Source organism: Gossypium hirsutum, chromosome D13, assembly GCF_007990345.1.
Source record: "Gossypium hirsutum isolate 1008001.06 chromosome D13, Gossypium_hirsutum_v2.1, whole genome shotgun sequence".
In the NCBI taxonomy this organism is placed as follows: domain Eukaryota; kingdom Viridiplantae; phylum Streptophyta; class Magnoliopsida; order Malvales; family Malvaceae; genus Gossypium; species Gossypium hirsutum.
Window position 1 is genome coordinate 6,591,300 of NC_053449.1, and position 18,906 is coordinate 6,610,205.

At 33.2% G+C, this 18,906-nt stretch overlaps 2 protein-coding genes and 1 long non-coding RNA gene across 3 annotated transcripts; 1 reads left to right on the plus strand and 2 right to left on the minus strand.

Annotated features, from left to right (window-relative positions):
* Window positions 1-3,303: 3,303 nt before the first annotated feature.
* LOC107918585 (uncharacterized) lies at window positions 3,304-8,834 on the plus strand. The gene is made up of 2 exons (XR_001690163.2): window positions 3,304-4,071; window positions 4,359-8,834. It is a non-coding gene; the product is annotated as an uncharacterized lncRNA (long non-coding RNA).
* A 5,313-nt stretch (window positions 8,835-14,147) lies between these two features.
* On the minus strand, window positions 14,148-15,061 carry LOC107919426 (uncharacterized). The gene is made up of 3 exons (XM_016848889.1): window positions 14,625-15,061; window positions 14,446-14,534; window positions 14,148-14,374 (listed from the first exon to the last, which is right to left on the minus strand). Exons 1-3 carry the CDS (start codon window positions 15,059-15,061, stop codon window positions 14,148-14,150), a joined length of 753 nt encoding a protein of 250 aa, XP_016704378.1.
* Window positions 15,062-16,809: 1,748 nt separating this feature from the next.
* On the minus strand, window positions 16,810-17,434 carry LOC107919021 (RNA-binding protein 12). The gene has a single exon (XM_016848562.2). It carries the CDS (start codon window positions 17,371-17,373, stop codon window positions 17,020-17,022), a length of 354 nt encoding a protein of 117 aa, XP_016704051.1. The 5' UTR covers window positions 17,374-17,434; the 3' UTR covers window positions 16,810-17,019.
* Between the last annotated feature and the right edge of the window lie 1,472 nt (window positions 17,435-18,906).

Consider the following 18,906-nt stretch of genomic DNA (forward strand, 5'->3'; position numbering starts at 1 on the left):
ATGTAATACGTCCTCTACTTCATGTCCACAAATTAGACACCTGGAGTCACTACCCACACCACGCCTTAGTCATTCTACTTGAGTAAGTAACCTCTGTTTTAAAGCCAGCCAAAGAAAAACATGCACTCTTTGAGGTCCCTTAACCTTCCATGAAAAATTCCAAGCTTCCTCCCTAGGATTCCACGAACTCTCCCTAATCTTACAATAAACACTCTTGATAGAGAAGCACCTAGAGGAGGTTCCCAACCAATAAAGTATGTTAGGCCCTGCTGCAGGATGTAGGGGAAGAATTCTCGTAATGTGCCCAATTAAATCTTCAAAAAGCCAAACTCGAAAAAGTTCTATGTTCCTTCCTTTGTAATCATCTCCCTTAAACAACAATCTGTGGCGATATTGGCACTTGCTGGGATAAGGTTAATTAGTGGGCCAACTTTCGAAATCCAACTATCCCTCTAACACTTAATGGAGTTGTCGTCTCCAACTGACCAGAAAATATTTTCTCTAAGCAGTGGTTATACCTTAGATAAAGCTCTCCAAAAAAAATAGCAACTACCTACAAAGCCTTCAATCTCGACAGAATGTTAAACCCCAACTTTAATTAGAAAGATGGTGTTATGATATTTTAGCTATCGAAACGTAAGCCCTTTTACAAGTTTTGGGTTGACAAATTGAGTTCCAACTAACAAGGGTTATTTTTTTATTCCCTACAGTGGACCCCCAAATGAATTGTCAAACAATACTATCAATTTCATCACAAATATCTTGCGTTATTCTCATTGACTACATGAAGTAACTAGGTATTGTGAGAAGGATCGACTGAGCTAAGGTAACTTTGCCAGCTAGAGACAATTGCCTAACATCCTACCTTTGTAACCTAGACTTAACTTTTTCCATCACGAACTTCAAAGAACTATTGATTACATTTTCGTGAAAGAGAGGAACTCCCAAGTATGAACCCAAATTATGCACCTTACGGAACCCAAGCATGTCGCACAGACTCCTTGCCAAAACATCATCATACCTTTGGAAAAGAAAATGTTCATCTTGTGAGCATTAGAAAAGCCACAAAAAGTATCCAACATGTCCTTAATTAATCTGGCCTAGTGTTCATCTACTTTTCCAAAGATAACAAGATCGTCAGCAAATAACAAATGAGAAATGATGGGGTAGGTGAATAGAAGACCAGATACCAAAACTTATAAATGAATTAATACTCTAACCCAACCATTTCAGGTAGAGAACAAAATGATGGGGTGATAGAGGACATCATTATCGAATGCCCCTTACAAGACTGAATTTTTGAGTCGGCACCCCGTTCTAAAGGATCTGCATAGTAGAATTTGTGATGGCAGAGATAATAACATTCCTGGGGAAATATGAAATGGATGCGGCTTGAAGGGAGGCGTCAATAAATTTCCAACTAACCTTATCATAAGCTTTCTCTAAATCAATCTTAATAGCCATCCAATTTTTATGTTTGCTTCACATTGAATGGATAACTTCTTGAGCCACTATGATGTTGTCTGTGATTCCTTCCAGCAATAAAGCCAGCCTGTTCAAATTATATAATCATAAGAAAAACCACCTTAAATCTATTTGCAATCATCTTGATTACCAATTTGTAAAGAACCAAACAAAGGCTTATAGGACGAAACTGAGAAAAATTTTCTAGATTACGAACCTTAGGAAGCAGTATAAGAAAAGTATTATTAAGCTCTCTATCAATGACCTGTCCATCAAAAGGTTTTCTTACCCAGTCATAGATAGCGCTACCAATTAACTCTCATTGGCTCTGAAAAAGAGAGCGTGATAACCATCACTATTAGGTGCTTTCAATGTAGTCATATCAAACATGGCGGCCTTTATCTCTTCATTCGAAATTGCTTTTCTTAAGAGCACCTCATCATTCTGATCAAGTTTAGGGAATGAACTGACGGGTATAGTTATCGTGGAAATCGGTACCTCACTATACAGTTTCTTAAAAAAGCTAACTGCTTCAGATTAGAGCCTCTCATCCTCGAAAATCCAATCACTCTCTTCATTCTTCAAAGTAGAATTTTTATTACGATTTCTCTTCTGAATCGTGCGCGAGTGGAAGAATTTAGTGTTTCGATTCCCAAATTACAACCAATCACATCTAGCTTTTTGTTTTCGAAGAAGCTTTCCATGATCGAGAGCACACTCCAATTCCTCTTGTATCTAGTTTTCCATATTGTTTAAATGCTCAGAATCAAGTTTCTCTAAGGCTTTTTGAACATTAGACAATCTATGCATCAAATTCCTCTTGCGTAACCCAATAAAGCCATACATAGAACAATTCCAATCTTTAATGTCAGTAGTGAATAAATTTAAAGATTAAACCATATTACCTTTAAAACACCACTTCTCTTTGAAAAATACCGAAAATTTAGGGTGCTCAACCCAACCTGCAAGGAATCGAAAAGGCCGGCCTTGAGGCAAGGTAGCATCCGACATAAGAGAAAGCAATAGAGGTCTATGATTTAACTTAATTCTCGGTAGGTGAGTGACAAAATAGTTTGAGAATGCTCGCAACCAAACGTTGTCTCCAATTTCCCTATCGAGTCTTTCAAAAAGACCTCTTTGATTTCAAGTAAATGGGGGCCCTTGAACCCAAAATCCTACAAATTAGACATCCCAAGAAAATCATTAAAAAGAGTACAACCTTTCCCAACTGTACGCCCTCCTTTATTCTCATTAGATGAAAGCAAAGCATTAAAATCGTCGATAGTCATCTAAAGGGTGTTGCCTATCGGGATAACAAATAAAAAGTCTTCCCAAAGCTTCCTTCTCTTTTTGTTTATTCAAGCTTCCATACACAATAGCAATATGAACAGGCAAAACAAAATCAGTCTTAAGAACATGAATGCAAATGAATTGGGGTTACTACGGAGAATTTCAACAGAAATCGAGTCTTTCCAACCAACCCAAATGCCTCTAGAGAATCCAATAGCCTCCACCCTGTGAGAAAATTGAAAACCCAAGCTTGATATAATTTTATCGGTTTTGAAACCGCTTACCCTCGTCTCCAACAAACTCACAATATCAAGATTATGCTCTCTATTGTATTCACGGAATATTCTAGGAAATTTCGGATTGACACAATCCTGGCAATTCTAAGAAAAAACTGTCAAATTCATAAATAAAATAGATAAAAGAAGAAACTAGCTTAGAGCCCCTAAGCTCTAGATTTTGCATTCCTTTCGAAGCATCTAATCTTTTGTTATTTTCCGTATCAAAGTGGGTAATAATTAACTCAACCAAGGAGCTTATAGATTCAGACAACAGAACACAAGTAGAACCAGCTAATTTAAAATTATATATGCGGTTACAAATGATTCGATTAAGCTTTCTACCGCTACGATTTGTTTCACCTTTGTCGCTTAAACCCCAAGATTTGGAAATAAGCTTTTCATTTTTAACCCCACCATCTTTTACGTCCCCCATTAATTGACCTTCTTGGAAGTATGATATTCCTTAAAAAATACGGCCGAATGCTTCCCATGATCTAAAACATTCTTATCTAAAACCACCACCACTCCTTTCAATTCTTCAGAGGTGGGATTAAAGTGAGTAATCGTCATGTTGAGGTTACTTGATACATTAGAAAACTTTGGAGGATCACTAACATGTTTGATTGGGGGGCTTATGAATTGATTCTAGCCCAATTAGGTGGGCCAACGACTGAACATTAGTTTGGTTGACTGTAATATCTATTACAGTCCGAGTGGAATAGGGCGTTATTCCGGGAAAAGCCAGCATAGTTATTCCCTTTCTTCAGCACTGAATCATGAGGAGTAAATTTTTTCCCTATTTTCATTTTTTGCCCCTAACGTTTCTGAAACAGCCCCCTCCCCCCTCAACTTGACAGCCTCTCTCACCCACCTTCCTCAGTCGATACCATCAAATCTGCTGTTTTGTTTTTCTAAATCCAAAAATTAGGTCTTCGAATTGTTCTCCCATTAAGCTATTTTGTCGCTGAAACAAACATATCTGCTCAAAGGAATACTTGAAATCCAGTTATCCTTTCATTCTCGCCCTACTTCTTCTCAGGTTTTTTCTTTCTTTTTCAAATTTTATTCAGTTTTTTTTTGTTTTGTTTATTATTTCATTTTGGTCTTAACTTTGATTGTTTTAGGTTTTTTTTTTAAATCTCATTGTTTTTGGTTGTTGACTTGGATTGAAATTAATAAATTCGATTTGTTTTCCTTTTGGAGATTGTGATCTTGATTGCTTTCTTCAAATTTGTCAGACTAACAAAATTCTCAATTTTTTCTTCTTTGTTTATGAAGTTGTATATTTTATTAATTTCTTTTATGGATTTTGATTTGAAATTTTAGATTAAAAAAGCTTATAGAAAGAAAGTATGGGAATCGTATCCTAACTTGTTTCTAGTTCACGAAAAGCATTCGGCGGAGTCTAAGTTTAAGTTGGTAAGCATCGATGTGCCTTTAAAAATTTCACCCAGTTTCTAATATATTCTTTGATTGGAATGCACATCTTCGTTGGGGCCAGATTTGAATTGTTGTTATATGGGTACCGGAAACTGTGTTTGGTGAATGAACGAGAAAAGCTGGTTTTTTTCTAAAATGCAAAGTGTTGAAACATATCTTGTCTCACTGTACATACTTTTTTGAAAAGAAAGATTAAAGAAAGAAAGAAAATATCCAATAAATTTATCCCTTTATATATATCCAAAGTTCACAGGGGGATTTGAATTATTGGGAAATGGAGTCTCTGACTTTATTCTTTAATGTGCTTTTCACTAAGAAGTCCTGATGCTGGCGAGAGTAATTTGGCTGTTTTCAAATAGTTGACAATTTCAGGCTTTAACTAGAGCTAGCAGGTACTTTCTCATGGAAGAACCTTTGATGTTTACGGCACATTCTAAACAATGTTTTAGCTTTGGGCAATTGTGCTTTAATAGCACCTTCTTATGCAAAAATAAAATTATATCATACTATGTGCATGAGAAATGACAATGGACCATCTGCGGTAGGTCCTTTAGCTAGGAAGATATCTCTAGTTTTCATTTTGTTAAACAGTCAACTTGTTTTATCTCTTGATAATTTAGTCATGTAGGAGCTATTGATCCATGATTGGAGTTTTTACCCACTCTTGGATTTGTAGTATCTGAAAATATGCTCGACCTTTCCTAACTAGTTTATCTGAATAAAAAAATAATTTACATATATAAATATAGGTGTGTATTATTAACAAATTATAATTTCAGTCCATATACTACCTCAAATTTGACGATAGAGTCACTTTGATCTAATAATACAAATACCGAACTGAAAAGAATCCATACATGTAACTACAACAAATAAATGGAAGTTAACAATTAAAGAGCCTACAGTCTGTTAAATTTTAAATTGCAACACGTAAATACAACATGTAAAATTTTGTTCAAGATATTGTTATTTGCTAAACAAAGAGTCGGTTTTGTTGAATGAAATTTAATAAAGAAATTAATTTTAGGTTTTACTCTTGTAAAGATATTTGTAATTTCTATCTTGTGTCCTACAAAGATTTTTAATATGTATTGTTCATTTTTCTTTGGTAGTGTGTTATTGTTTCCTCTTCTTTTTTGGCTTGATTGATTGCTTACTCCACCAATAGCTGAGCTTCTTGTATTCACTGAATCACTGTAAGTTCTTTTGCAATTAAATTCTTTGATTTTGTTTTTCTGTTATTGATATTAGTATTGCTGTAATGACTCGTCTGCCTTTAATAGTACAAAGTGAGAGACGTAAAAGAATTGATCTTGCATTGACAGTATGGTTGCAAATGTGTACAGTTGCGAGTTAGTTCTTAGTTACATTGAATGCCGTCCATAGCCTATGTACTTATAGACCAAGGATTAGATCATATATTTTAGATTTTTATGCAAAACAGATTATGTGAAAAAACTTGTATATGCTAGTGACAAGACCTATATTGAACAAGTTAGGATGAATAGAATTATTTTTTTTAAACTATGTGAGATGTTACAAACTTTAGGAGGATTGAAGTCGTTAAGGGACATGCTTGTTGATGAGCAAGTGACCATGTTTTTACATATCATTTCTTATCACCTTAAAAATCGAGTTATCAAGCATCACTTTAATAGGTCTAAGGAAACCGTTAGCAGATTATTTCATAATGTTTTAAATGTTGTCATACACTTGCAAGATGTGCTATTTCAAAAGGCAGAGCCAATTACAGCTAATTTTACAGACCCAAGGTGGAAATAGTTCAAGGTATTGGAATGACTTCCATATATAGCTTGTCGAAACCATTTTCTTGATAAAAGGGATCGACTTGGATTTTGAAAACGAAAATGAACATAGAAGTCACCACCAATCCTTTTTTGAAGAGGAGATCGGGTCACCTCAGAAAATGATTATTTTTAATAAACGGTTTGATTTATTAAAACAACGCTTTTTGATCTACGAAATTCAGAAAGATAGGTTCGGGAGTCGGTTACGTACGAGGAAGGGTTAGCACCCTCGTAGCGCCCAGAAATTGGTACCTAGTTGATTAATTAGTGTCTTAGTGTCAAGAATGGGAAACTTTGAAGAGATTCAAAATACGATCTTTTGTTAAAATGCTAAAAAATTTTAAGAAAATGACATATTTCACGTTAATCGAGAAAAAATTATATCCCGTAAGTTAGGACACAATATTTTTAAATTCCATTTTTGAGAATAAATGTCGAAAGATTTATTTATTTGAAAGATATTCGATTTGATTATCCCGCATTTGGAAAAGAAATCATGTCCCGTAAGTTAGAACACGATCTTTTATTAAGTCTTGAGATCACTTAAAACTTATGTTTGAAAAGATTCATATATTTAGATTTATTGAGAAAATTGAAACATCGTAAGTTGGGGCACGACTTTTTCGAATCTCAAAATATGTAGTTTTACTTGTTTTAAAGTCATGTTTTATGCATCAAATAAAATTAATTTAACACAAAATGGCAGAAATAAAATACGGTGTTAATATACGTAATAAAACAACGATGAATGTGATGATGTAAGCATAAATAATACAAGCGACAACAACAAAAATAAAATAAATAAATAAATAAGGACAAATTAATTATATATAAAATAATAAGTAAATAAACAAATAGAACTAAAATGTTTTTTAAAATGATAATGGACACATAAATAAATAAATAAATATCAAGTAAAACAAAAATAACAATAACAAAAATAAAAAAATATCTATGTATATATATAACAAAGCTTGAAACTAAAAAAAGATATAAATAAGTAAATAATAATATTAATAATAGAATAATAATAATATTAATAATAGAATAGCAAATAATCTAAAGTTTAAAAAATACAAAAGATATAAGTAATTACATAATAATATATAATAAGACATATGTTTAAAATTTAGATAAGTAAATAGAAATATAATAATAATAATAATCATCATCTAAGTTTTGAAAGTATATAAAATAATAATAAATAAATAATAACAATAATAGGGGCAAAATAAAAAATAAAACAAGCCAAATAAGAAAATTGAATAAATAAATAAGCTAAATTGATTTAGGGACTTAATCATAATTCGAACCAAATTTAAAGGATAAATTAAAATAAAGTAAACAAATAAAAAAATTTAAATGAAAAGTGTGACAACAAACGAGGACCAAATAAGCAATTATTTTGATTTTCAGACACGCATCCCTTCTCCCGGAAGTCAGTGAACCGAGGACTAAAATGAATGCAGGATGAAATTAAAGGGTAAAATCTTTAAAAATAAAAATAGTGAAATTAGGATTGAATTGAAACAACCCAAAAAGGCGGAAGGGCTAGGAGCGCAAATATCCCATTAGCTGCGGAAACACGCGGATCCTAGAGTGGGTCGGGTCGGGTCGGTCCAATTCAAGTCAAAACGGCGTCGTTTTGGGGCTTAAGGATGCCGACCAGAACAGCATCGTTTCATTTAGGCTATTTAAACTAAATTTTTTTATTAAAAAAACTCATTTCTCCCTCAAAACAAAAAAAAAATCTAAAAAACTCTCCCCCCTCTCTCAAAGCCCTCAAGTCCGGCCTTGGCTCTGGCAGTTCGCCACCGTGCCGGCCATCGGTCACCGGCGACGACGCCACCGTCTACGGTGGCCGAAAAACCTAAAAGACGTTGCTTCGAACGTTTTGACCTCTGGAGTCCGAATCTAAGGGAATATTTCCCGAGAATCTTTCAAAAAACTTAAAAAAAGGGCCGAAAGGGCTTTCGGTAAGTTTTTTTTTTTGAACTCTTTTCCCTTTCTTTTTATTTTCGTATCTAAAAATGAAAAAAAAAGGTAGAATAAAAATAAAACAAAAATTAAAACGAGAATAACAGTAAACCTTTTGAAAATTTTTTCTATTTTTGATTGATTTTTTTTGTTTCTTTTTTTTTGTTCCTCCTCCTTTAATACATTTGTTTGATCTGGCTTTTATAGCCGAAAATAAAAAACATGCTACTGTTTATTGCTATTCTTTTTGCGCTGCTTTTGTTTCTTTTTTCATGTTTGTTTGCAGGTCTTTGGCGAAGGCGGAGGAGAGGCTTGCTATTTTGGTGCAAATGGAGGTAGCTAGGGTGTCAGGCAGGCCTCGGGACGAAGCGCGGGCGTTGCGCTCGAGGAGCGGCGGCACAACTAGGTGCTAGGGTTTAGGGTTTTCTTTTAGTTTGTTTATGTTTTTAGGCCAATGGGCCTATTTTGTATTTGGGTTTGTAAATAATAATTTGTTGTTTGTAAATCGGGTCCGGGCTAAATTGGGCCTCTACATAGCTCATACATAATTTAGTTGATTTAGATTTAAATATAGTAACCTAACTCGAGTTTTTATGTGTGTGATATAGAATTGCTTAGGTGCTTTAGATGGAACCCACATCAAGATTAGGGTTTCAACAGTTGATAAACCTAGATATCGAATGCGAAAATGTGATATATCAGCAAATATGTTAGGTGTTTGTAAACATGATATGCATTTTGTTTATGTTTTTCCTGGTTGGGAAGGTTTTGTTGTTGATGTACGGGTTCTTCAAGATGGCATTAGTAGGAGACACAGACTAAAAGTTCCTCATGGTAAAGTGCAAAATTGGAGGAATTTGAATTAATTTTTTAGGATCAAACTTTTTTGGGAAAGTTAACCATGATAAATAGTTTTCTTTTTTATAGGTTGCTATTATCTAGTTGATGTTGGTTGCACAAACTATGAAGGATTTCTCACGCCTATTAGAGGAAAAAGATATCATTTAAATGAATGGCGTCAGGGTTACCAACCAAGTACTCCAGAAGAATTTTTCAATATGAAACATGCTTCAGTGTGCAATGTTATTGAAAAATGCTTTGGGTTATTAAAACTTAGATGGGGAATACTTAGAAGTCCATTACTCTATCTTGTGAGGGTGCATAATAGAATCATTATTGCATGTTGTTTGCTCCATAATTTTATTCGAACTTATGAGTCTTGATCTTATTGAAGCGGAGTTGGGAGAAGGATTGGCTAGTAATGTGATAGATGACGTTGAATCGAATATCGTAAATATTCATCCATCAGATACATGGGCTACTTCGAGGATGGAACTAGCCAATCAAATGTTCTATGAATGAAAAGTATATAAAAATTAGTTAGGTTTATTAAAACATAGTAGAAGGCTAATCTGTTTATGTTATTTCATGTATCTAGTTTACGAAACTTTGGTGTTGTTTGAATTTTCTTTATGTATTGTACTAAACTTGTTGAATTACAACTTTAATTTATTTTCTTTTGATTCGTCATGTATTATAATTTTATAAAGTGTTAACCTTTTGATTCATAATATCGAGCGTAATATTAATTTGCATTTTTTCTTAAGATTATTATGTCAGGTTTTTCATAATCAAGTGTTTCTTCTCAAAATTCTCGAGGAATCAAAAGGAAATTGGTTCCAGAAGAAGATGTTACGTTGGTTTCTTGTTTGGTCGACTTGTACAATGTTGGAACCTATAACACATATACGAGATTCAAGGTTGGCTATTTAAATGATTTGGAAAGAATGCTAGAAAAAGTTTTACCTCATGCTATGTTGAAGGCTAAGCCTAATTTTGAATTGAGGATTAGGACATTGAAAAGGAATTGAGTAATCGTTTACGACATGCTTAGTGGAAAAGACAATAGCGTCTTTGGTTGGGACGAGGATAGACAAATGGTTGTTATTGAAGATGTTATGTGGAACTCATATATAAGTGTAAGAATTATTTCTTATCTTTGTCGAAATAATTTTTTTGAAAACGGGATCGACTTGGATTTTGAAAAATAAAACGAGTATGGGAGTCGCCACCAATCTTTCTTTGATGAGGTGTGATCGGACCACCTTGAAAAATGGTCGTTTTTAATAAACAATTTGATTTTATCAAAACAACAGTTTTGGTCTACGAAAATCAAAAAACGGGTTCGGGAGTCAGTTACGTACGAGGAAGGATTAGCACCCTCGTAACGCCCAAGATCGAAATTTTTTTAGACAAATACATATTTTTCTCATTAATCGAGAAAGAGAATTACGTCCCGTAAGTTAGGATGCAATGCCCAAAATTCTCGATACAAGAATGAATGCCAAAAAAATTTATTTAAAAAAAAGATATTCAATTATCTCGAGTTTTAGAAAAGACCATGTTCCGTAAGTTAGAACACAATCTTTTATTAATTCCCGAAATTATTTTAAAAATGTTTGAAAAGATTCGTGTATTTGGATTTATCGAGAAAATCGAAACCCCGTAAGTTAGGGTACGACTTTTCCGAATCTCAAATTACAAAATACTATTCATTTAAAACAAATTTTGATATATAGAGTAAAATGAAATACAGTGTCAAAAAAAATGCGAAAATGGATTATATAGTTGGCATGCAAGACAAGCAACAATATACGATGACCAACATGAACAACAAAGTGCGAGTAAAAAAACAAATTAAAGAGAAACGGTAAACAAACGAGTTGAATTAAAATGCTTTTGAAATTAAATGGGCATAAAGGCAGACATTACACGAAACAATGGAACAATAAAATATATCCATATGTATATACACAAAATTATAAAAATAAGAAGAATATGTGCATATATATATTATGAAATATAAAAATATATGTAAGAATGTATATATACATATATATATGTATGTAAATTAAAATATGTACCTATGTGTATATATGTATATAAGAATCATGAAGTATAAAAGAATAGATAAAAGCGTGTGTATATGTATAAATATTTATGACAATCAAAGAAAATATTTGTATATACATATATTATAAAAAATGTATGCATGTATTTATATTTTGAAATTATAAAATATGTAAAAAAAACATATAAAGATGAAAAACCGGAAAATGTATGCACGTATATATGTTAAGATATATGTATATATATTTATAAAATAAAAATAAAAAATGTATAAGTATGACATATATAAGTAAATTATGAAAGTATGTATATGTATGTATTAAAATACGTGTATATATATAAGTACATATATGTATATAAAAAATGCAAAATATGCAAAAAAAAGTATATTCATAATAATTTAAAAAATGTATGTGTATATAATATAGAGAACGTATGTATATTTGTATTTTAAAAATATAACATGCAAAAGATAAACATGTATGTATATATATATTATGAAATCTGGAATTTAAAAAACATAAATACGTGGCAATATTAATAATAATAATAATAATAATAATAAGAGTACATAAATGACAGAAGGACTAGTTTGAAATCCAGGTAGAAATTTAAGAGCCAATTTGGAATAAACACAAATATGCGAACCCCATTGAACATGCACAGAACAGAGAAGGATCAAAAGGGAAATTAATCCCTGCCCCCTAAAACGCTGCGTTCCGATAAGGATCGAAGTGCGACATGCAAGAAATTATGTGGCCTTATTGAAAAAATCACAGGGGAACCACATTGCACAACAGAGAAAACACGGGGGACCATTCGTGCAAATATCCCCCCAAATGAAAACACGCGGATCCTGAGAAAGCGAGTCGGGTTGCATGCGGGTGGCCCTATACGGCGTCGTTTTGCCACCGAGGGCACTAACCCAAAACAGCGCCATCCTCATTTAATACTAAAATCAAAATTTTCCTTTAAAAAACATTTCTATTTAGTTTTCTTTAAAAAACAGAGGGGAGGGGGAAAATTCTCTGCTAAGGTTTTGACCCTAGCACCTCCATGCCGCCGCCGTCATGCCCATCGTGAAGCCACCACGAGCGGCGCTCGACACCAGGTAAAGCGCCTTTTCTTTTATTATTATTATTATTATTTTAAAAAGGTATGAAACAAAGATGAAAAAAAAAACAATAGAAGAAAAAATCGAAGTGAAAAGAAAAGAACAAACCCCCTTCAAACTGTTCTCTGATTCTTTTTAATAGTTTTTGGTATCATATCCGTCCCCTTTTACAAATTTCATTTGGCTTTATATAGCCGAATCCTTACAGAGAAAGAAAGAAAAAATAATAATAATATTTTCTTTTACAATTTTGCTATGTTTTCGATTATTCTCACTGTTCGCAGTTCGTGGTTCGCTGCAGGGAGAACGCGCTGGAGCGCGGAGCGACGTGCGCGACGTGCGGGAGCTGCTGCGGCGCCAGTTTGCTGCTGCGCTGAGGAAGGGAAGCTAGGGTTTCTTTTTGTTTTTTTTTTTGGTTCTAGGCTGATATGGGTTTGGGTAAAATTGGATATTGGGCCTTAGTTATTTGGGTTAATTTTGGATTGGTGTAATCAGTATTTGGGTTAAGTTAGTGGTTTTTGGGTTGGTCTTATTTTGAGTGGGCCAGGCAAAATGGGCTATTACAGTCTTTATTATCTTATTTTGACCAAGCTTATATCTAATGTGGGTTCCTTTTATTATGACCAACTTATTTCCATATATGCAAAAGATCGAGCCATTGAGAAAGATGCTCAAACAGTTGTTGATATTGTTGAACAAATAGATGCTGAGGATGTAGCTACTGCAAATAATCTTGAAGAATGAAACAATTATCGTGGATGCGAAGATGATGTTTTCTTGGATGAGATGGATGTCTTGGCTACACAATCGCAACCGTCGAAGCCAAACCAAGATGGTTCTACATATTCAAAAAAGCAAAAAAAGATTTTTGATGGAAGTGAATAAATTTCTACTTCAATTACTGATGATGCCATGTTATTGGGGGAAAACATATGGACTGTTGGCCTTGAATTAAGTAGGAGCATTGCCTCCGAGAAAGTGATTCAAGAAAGTGCTCAAAAATTATATCTCGCCTTATGCGAAGTAGAAGGATTAACTGAGGATGAGCGTTATCGTGCGTTGAGCAAAATTCCTGACCATCCAACGCAAATGCCCATTTTTTTCAGTCTACCTTTAGTGCAATTGGAATGGGTGAGAAAATTTCTTTCTGACCATTAAAAATCATGATTGTGTTGGTGATGTTTTGGTAACTTTTTGTATATGTAATATTTGGATGGCAAGAAGCAATTAGTAGAATGCTACAAACTGTTGTAACTTTTTGGTGTTGTAAAATTTAACATACAGATTATAATATATAAGCTAATGACATCATGTAACTTTTTGCTAATATATGAATATTATGTTTGGATGTAAAATATAATTCTCGAGCTATTTATTAATTCTAATATTTTTTCTTTTTAGTTTAGAAGATAATTAAATTATTTATTTCGCTAATGATATTTTAATACATTAAATATGCATTGTAATTTAAAAATTATAAAGTAAGTTATTTATTAATTCATATTTTAATAATAATTATATTAAGAATGTTATTAAATTATATATTATTTTATTAAATTGTATTTAATAAAATTATGTTAAAATATGATTAAATTATTTATTATTATTAAATTATATTTAATGATATTCTTATTAAAATTTAATAATAATAACAACAATCATCTACTTAAAAAAAATTCTGTTAATGGTACTTTGATCATTTAAATATTTTCCTTTATACTATTAAAACATTTATTCCATTCATCTAAACATAATAATATTATTACAGCTCTATTTCATTCTATTCAACCAAACAACTGAATTACTAAGTACAGCTCTATTCCATTACAATCGTATTCCATCCCTCTAACGTGTTGTAAGGGAATTTTACAAATGTTTGTTATCACCCAAATCAGCTACTGCCAGTTCCGTTGCATCAAGCTGCAATTTTGGCCCAAGTAAATTACCTACAGAATTTTCCTTTGGGTTTTTTATCGATTGCAACCCAGCAGAGGAAAAGAAAGGTCCAGCCATAATTTTAAATGGCCCACTACTTTTGTTCTGCCTCTGGGCCAACGCCTTAGCTACCTGCCCAACAGACCTCAAGCCCAAATCTGTTCCATCATTTGAATCCAGCACATGTCCGTTAACCCTGTAGACCGAACCTCCCCCAACTTGGGCTTACGGCTTGCACCATTTGTGAGTGGACAAGGGCCTTCACCAACCTTGTTTTTGCACGAGTGTTCCTTACTTTTTTCAATGACCACTGCATACCTGGAGCCCACATCTAAAATTCCAATGCCCCATATTATCAGCTATACCATTCTCTAGACTTTCATTATTTTCCACGAAATTTGCGCAGACAGATTTTCCTTTCCTTTTGAATTTCCACCTTTAACCACCGAAATCATCTCAACCCTATCATCTGTCCTCAATTCCTGATTTTCCAATCCCTTCAATGCCGAAAATATTGATCCCAAAATTTCCTTTTCTGTGTCACCCTCCCTCTGATTTTGCAGATTCCTCAGTCCTCGCTTGAATTTTTGCTCCACCACCATCCAAGGTCCGAATGCCAGTCCCTCACCACCAGTCGTCGATTCCGTTACCTCCGAAAAACCACTTATTTTCCCGGTCTCATTTCCTTTACCAGTCGCCGGTGAAGCACACAACTTCTTCAGATGGCCATATTTATCACAGGAAAAGCAAATGGTAGGTAGAGCCTCGTATTCGACCCGTTGTAGTTCTCCATTTACCAGCACTTGAGAAACCAAGGGTTTGTCAAGATCAACAAACACAGCCATTCTCGCAAACCGACCCCTGGTTTTGCTATCCGTATTGAAGTCGAGTTTGACCACTTTTCCCACCAACTCTCCAATTACTTCTAAAATTCTTCTTTTATACATGAATCCTGGGAGCCCCGATAGCCTGATTCACGCCAACACCATACTCGGGTAAGGTTTCTAGGGATTAAAAGATTTTTTCCATGGGCGAACAGTAAGGTATTGGCCATAAATGGTCCATGGTTCTTGCGTAAGGGCTGTGTTGTAATCCTCGACACACTGAAGTTTAGCCAGAAAGTATCCGTTCACATTATCCATCAGATGGAACGGTTTTGATGGGCGCCATAAACTGTTGGTCCAATTGTACAAGGCGTCATAACCAATATTACGGCCCAACAACTTCAGAACCACCATAGTTTCCATATCCTTGAACAAGATCTGTTGGATACAATCTGAAAATTCTATAGCCGGAATACTATTGAAAATAGTTTTTTTAACATCGCCTTCTAGGAATTCAAAATCTTCAGTGCATTCGGTCATCAGTCGACCGGGATTCAGTGACCGGAGCAGTTTCCAGAGAAGAAGCCATCTTGACCGATATCATTTTCAATATATATTATTAAACATCATCAATATTGTTTTTTTCCTTTTATTACCACTTAATTAGTGTAAGAGTTTTATACAATTTAAAATCTAAGTTTAAATCTATAAATAACATTTATTAGTAGCATTTAAGAAAAATTATTAGTATAAAGAAAGAAAATGGTTAGCATTAATAAGTTCAAAGGATCTCAAAAAGAAATATTCAAATGACATATTAATGGCACTGGAGAGCACCAGAAAGATATGTAAGATTATTTTATCACCTAATTATCTTAGATTTTTGGGTGTTTCTATTCTTACATTAGCCAGCTGGTGACCAAAAGAAATAATTGAATAATTGGGTGATCATTTTGTAACTTTTCATAGTTAGATGATCTAAAAAGAAATGTACTATTAGTTAAGTGGCTACTAGTGTAGTTTGTCCTATAATTAATTGTGCATGCAAAATATAAATATAAGATGATGTTATATGGATAATTGTATTAATAGTTTACAAGAATTGAATCAAATCAAAATTTTATGCATAAATTTGCTCAAAGTCAAAGCTCTTATATAATATTGCACATTAAACCAAAATTTGTGTAATGTTGAAATTTATCACATACAATAATTCTTACTTTGTCAAAACAACATAAATGTATAGGGTAAACTACATAGATTATAAAAAAAATCCTCATTTTAGGCATCCAAAATATTACAATTTAAGCACCCACGTTACATGCTTCATTCATTTTGGTCACTCTCATTAAAAGTTCTAACAAAAATCTAACATGGCATTTTTTTTGACAAGTGGATCAATCATTGGATGCCACATGGTACAATTTACCATTGCATACCACTTTAAACTTGAAAGGACTAAAATATAATTTCCCCAATACTAATTATTAACCAAATGAATAAATTAGTATTGAGTAAATTATATTTTAGTCCATTCAAGTTTAAAGTGGTATGCAATGGTAAATTGTGCCATGTAGACATCTAATGATTGATCCGCGTGTCAAAAGAAAATGTCATGTAAGATTTTTGTTAGAGTTGTTAACGAGATTGATCAAAATGAATAAATTATTTAATGTGAATGTTTAAATTGCAAACATTTTTATTTTTAGTGTTTAAAATGAAACTTTTTTAATATTTGAGTGACTATCTATCTAAATTACCCGAATATATATCCCATATAAGTGATAGCGTATCAAAGTACAACAAATTACAAACAAAAAGAAAGTACAAGAAATAATGGGATTTGGGAAACTCCCATTCATACAGACAAATATATGTGGTGAAAAAAAAGAACATACAATACTCAAAATCAAGAGACAAAGACGACTAAAAACACATTCAAACAAATCCAGTATGCGGCAGATAAACCAAAGGGTATTTCAAGGAGTAGAAGGAGAAGGTGGTGGAGAAAGGAAAGGAATAGAGGGGATTGCAGTTGGGATTGAGGGCATGCTTGGCAGAGGAGGCAGTATGGCCCTTGGTACACTTGGCAATGTGGGCAACCCTGGCATTGTAGGAAGTGGAGGAAGCGCCCCAGGCCTTGGCAATGCTGGTTTGGATGGCTGTGGGAGATTAGGGATAGATGGAAGTGGGGGGAGTGTGGTTGTAGGCAAAGTTGGCATTGGAGGCAATTGAGGCAGCTGCAGAAGGTGACGAGCTGCTAACCCAACATCAGTGCTTGCAAATGACAAAGCCATCACGAATGCTAAAGCAAAGCAATTGAAAGATGCCATTTTTCTAGAGATGTGAGTCCAATTAAGCAGACGAAAGAAAGCTCTGGTTTTGATAGTTGTGGAGTGAGGGAGAGAAAGCATGGTGTTGGGGTTTATATAGGTCATGGATCAGTGGAGTTGGTAATGTTTGATCATGTATGGTTGGAATGGAGAAAACATAGTCGATATTAAAGGATTTGGTAGGTCAACTTCCCATGGGTATTGGAGTTTAAAACAGGTGAAATGCTGTTGTGGTTGGCATAGAAGCTTCATCCAGCCACTTAATTAAACAGTATACTTAAACAATCCTCCAGGTTAGCAAAGTTATTGCTAGTTGGCCAGATATCTAACAGAATTAGGATTTGTTTACTTAACATGTCAGGTATGATACTAGTATTTCCAATGCTGAGTTGAGTGGGCTTTAACATACCTTCATATAGATTTATTAATTTTGACTTGAAGTTGAAATGATTCAATCAAGTACTTTGAAATGACAAATAAATAACTCAAAATGACCTAAATTTGAAGTAATTAAGATATGAAATAATCAAAACCCATAATGACTCAGCCAAAAAACTCGAGCCTCAAACCCAAATTAAATTAAATCAAAATCATAATTTATTATATACAATTGCACAAAATTAACATAATTTAAGTGTCATAGTGCATATAAAATTAAAATTTATGTTTGACATTATAAATTGAGGCAATATTCATGCTTAAAATTTTGAGATTTATTCCCTTAATTAAAGTAATATGTCAAATAGAATACTTGAACAATCCTCCATGTTGGCAAAGTTTATGTAAATTAGAAGCGAACTAAATAATTAGAATAAATCTAAAGCATGGCTTACATATAATTTATCCACAATCTGACTTAAACTTTGGTCTTCAAGATTTCATGGTCTCAATTTATGTCTTAAAATTTTAACATCATTTTAGGTTTGTTAAAAAGTCAAAAGTTTAGAAAATTAAAATTGTTGCTTGAGGCGTGAATATACCTATTCCTAAGGATATTCGCGGATTTACTACCTCTCAGAATTTAGTTGGTATCATGTGCAAAGAAATAAATGGCAAAATTTACCCATTTAAATGGAATTGAGCTATTAAGCTCAAGCCTCATGTGCGCATACATATTCTCTTATTTTGAGTCTTACAAGTTTATAGTAAACCAAATCTATATAAACATCATTTAATAGGTATATCTAAAATATGTGTAATGTGTAATTCTTTAAAATATATGAAAACTTCCAATATGGTTTAGGTCATTTTCGGATTTGTCTTATTTTAGGTTTAAATCATTCGAATTTGAGGCTAAGTTTTTCATGTCTAATCATTATTGATCTGAATCATTTTAAATTTTGATCATTTTAAGTTCGAGTTATTTTGTGATCAAATCATTTCAAGTTTAGATAAATTAGGGTCAATTCGAATTTGATTTAATTACGTAGTTAATTTTTTTATAATAAATTAAGTTGAATGAAATTTGGATTGAAATTTATTTAGTGTGCTTTTGTGCTTAAGTCAGAAATTTAAATAGCTACCTCTGAAATA

What these genes read in the sequence shown, in the direction of transcription:
- LOC107919426 (XM_016848889.1), bottom strand. Translation starts at nt 15,061, where the DNA reads ATGGCTGTGTTTGTTGATCTTGACAAACCCTTGGTTTCTCAAGTGCTG. An exon ending in TCAAAAGGAAAGGAAAATCT is followed by an intron (nt 14,535 to 14,624) that starts GTCTGCGCAAAT and finishes TGTGGGCTCCAG; the next exon opens with GTATGCAGTGGTCATTGAAA. An exon ending in ACTCACAAATGGTGCAAGCC is followed by an intron (nt 14,375 to 14,445) that starts GTAAGCCCAAGT and finishes ATGATGGAACAG; the next exon opens with ATTTGGGCTTGAGGTCTGTT.
- LOC107919021 (XM_016848562.2), bottom strand. Translation starts at nt 17,373, where the DNA reads ATGGCATCTTTCAATTGCTTTGCTTTAGCATTCGTGATGGCTTTGTCA.